At 40.6% G+C, this 2,401-nt stretch overlaps 1 protein-coding gene across 1 annotated transcript in view; it reads left to right on the top strand.

Moving 5' to 3' along the window:
* The window catches only part of CREBBP (CREB binding protein), a 190,440-nt gene that overhangs the window by 166,779 nt on the left and 21,260 nt on the right, over positions 1-2,401 (top strand). Inside the window, exon 25 of the mRNA XM_014524970.1 lies at positions 849-999. Coding sequence (XP_014380456.1) covers positions 849-999 — 151 coding nt within the window. The remainder of the gene's footprint in view (positions 1-848; positions 1,000-2,401) is intronic.

Raw genomic sequence — 2,401 nt, 5'->3', positions numbered from 1 at the left:
CAGACAGAAATTGTGCTATCACTGTGAGAGACTGGTAGATTTTGCTACTTGGCAAAATTGATGTAAGCTGTAAATGGTAAGAAAATTACAAAAACAGCATGGTACATCCATATTATTACAGTTTACACTTTGAAACGTATTTTAACAAAGTTCTCAATTTGTTGTGAATCTATTAATGAAGTTCATCTGTCTGCTTACAATGTGTGCTTTACAGTTGTTTAACTTTCTCTAGTTACATGAATGTAAAAACTGAATTAATAGTTCAGGAATACATAGCATGAACATGAGCCTTTAAAGCAGTATGTGTACATTTATTAGTGTGCAGATTACAGTTACAGTCAAACTATGAATGCTCTGTTTAAAAACAAAAAAACCCCAGCTCTCCATTGAAGTCATGGGGCTTTTCATTTCTGTGTATTCACTTTGCTTGAAAAGGTGTGGCTTCAAGCCAGATTCATAAACTGATGTAATCTCTGTCAAGCTGCCAGATGAGTGTTTTTGTTACTAGAAAAACATTTGCAGTATTTATAAAATAGCCTACAAATGTAAAAATACCATGTAAAGTTTCCTTTGTTAGCCCATTTACTCAGTGATTTTTTTTTTCCACGTGTTTTTAGCCAGCTTATTAGAATTGCATATATTTAAGCTTTGGATAAGGAGGTGTATTCTCACTTTAGGTATAAAAAGTAATATTTTAAATTATTATATAGAAATTAAAGGAGCAAGTTTGTGAGCTTTATAGTTGCATCCCAGAAAGAGTAAGCTAGAAAGATCTGTCTGACCTTAGGATTTGACTTCATCACTTTCTCCAAACATTCTCCAAACCTCTGGGTTTCTTCTTTTCTTAGGGCTGCAGACTACCCGTTTGGGAAACCACTTAGAAGACAGAGTAAACAAATTTCTGCGGCGACAGAACCACCCTGAAGCTGGAGAGGTCTTTGTCAGAGTGGTAGCCAGTTCAGATAAGACGGTAGAAGTGAAGCCGGGAATGAAATCCAGGTTTGCTTTATCTGTTAAAAAATTCCATTTTGCAATCTTTCTTGCACAATTTTCTCTTTGCCAAAAAGCAGTAAAACTTATAGGTGTTTGTTTAGAGACATTTTGTGAGGTATTGACATTTTGGGAATTGTTAAACAGATTAAATGGGTAATAAAAATAAGATGCTGTACCACAAAATGTACCATAAAATTATCGTGTCCCTTTTGGCAACTGTAATTTTAATTTTCAATGTATTCGTGACACCTTATCTGTTGTGTAAAAAAAAAAAAGTGAGGGTGGCACCTTAGAGACTAACTGGTACAGAGAGGCATAAGCTTTTGTAAGTGACGATGTCATTCTTCTCTGCCTTCTGCCTGACTTTAGACTAACATAGCTGACTACCTCAATATTGTATAAAAAGAAATGCAATATTATATTATTCAGGCATCCCACAGGACATACGCAGCCCACAAGGGGTTAATGTACTGCCTCAGCTCTCATTCTGCAGCAATTCTTTCCATCTTTTCAGCTGCAATAGCAGCCAGTCTCTCCAGGCTCTTGCCTCCCTTCTCTGGCTTCCATTTCTTGCCTTTGCCCTAGGGGGAGAAGCACTGCAGCCACAGTGCATGTGGCTCCTCGAGGCTTAGAAGTTGGATAGCCCTGGATTATGCAACACTGAAAGCTTGTATTGTTAAAATTGTGTGGAGGTGGGGAAAAATAATGTGAAGAATTTAGTCCTATTTAGGACAAATTCAACTCTAGGAACCTTTCCCAAGTAAAGGACAACAAGAGGCATCCCAAGTAAAGGACAACAAGAAATAGTTTTTTAGATATATAGGGAGTAAAAGGAAGGCCCAGGGAGGAATAGGACCCCTGCTAAATGGGCAGAAACAATTGGTGACCGACAGGGGGGACAAGGCTGAACTCCTCAACGAGTTCTTTGCCTCAGTGTTCCTAAGCGAGGGGCAGGACAAGTCTCTCACTGGGGTTGTAGAGAGGCAGCAGCAAGGCACCAGACTTCCATGCATAGACCCTGAGATGGTGCAGAGTCATTTGGAAGAACTGGATGCCTTTAAGTCGGCAGGCGCGGATGAGCTCCATCCGAGGGTGCTGAAGGCACTGGTCGACATCATTGCAGAGCCACTGGCAGGAATATTTGAACTCTCATGGCGCACGGGCCAAGTCCCGGAGGACTGGAAAAGGGCCAATGTGGTCCCCATTTTCAAGAAGGGGAGGAAGGAGGACCCGGGCAACTATAGGCCAGTCAGTCTCACCTCCATCCTTGCCAAAATCTTTGAAAAAATTATCAAGACTCACATTTGCAAGAGACCAGCAGGACAAATTATGCTGAGGGGAAACCAGCACGGGTCCGTGGCAGGTAGGTCATGCCTGACTAATCTAGTCTCTTTTTATGACCAGGTTA

This window comes from Alligator sinensis, unplaced genomic scaffold (assembly GCF_000455745.1).
Source record: "Alligator sinensis unplaced genomic scaffold, ASM45574v1 scaffold1416_1, whole genome shotgun sequence".
Classification (NCBI taxonomy): domain Eukaryota; kingdom Metazoa; phylum Chordata; order Crocodylia; family Alligatoridae; genus Alligator; species Alligator sinensis.
The sequence above is the reverse complement of the archived record's forward strand: the minus strand, read 5'-3'. Positions and strand labels throughout refer to the sequence as shown.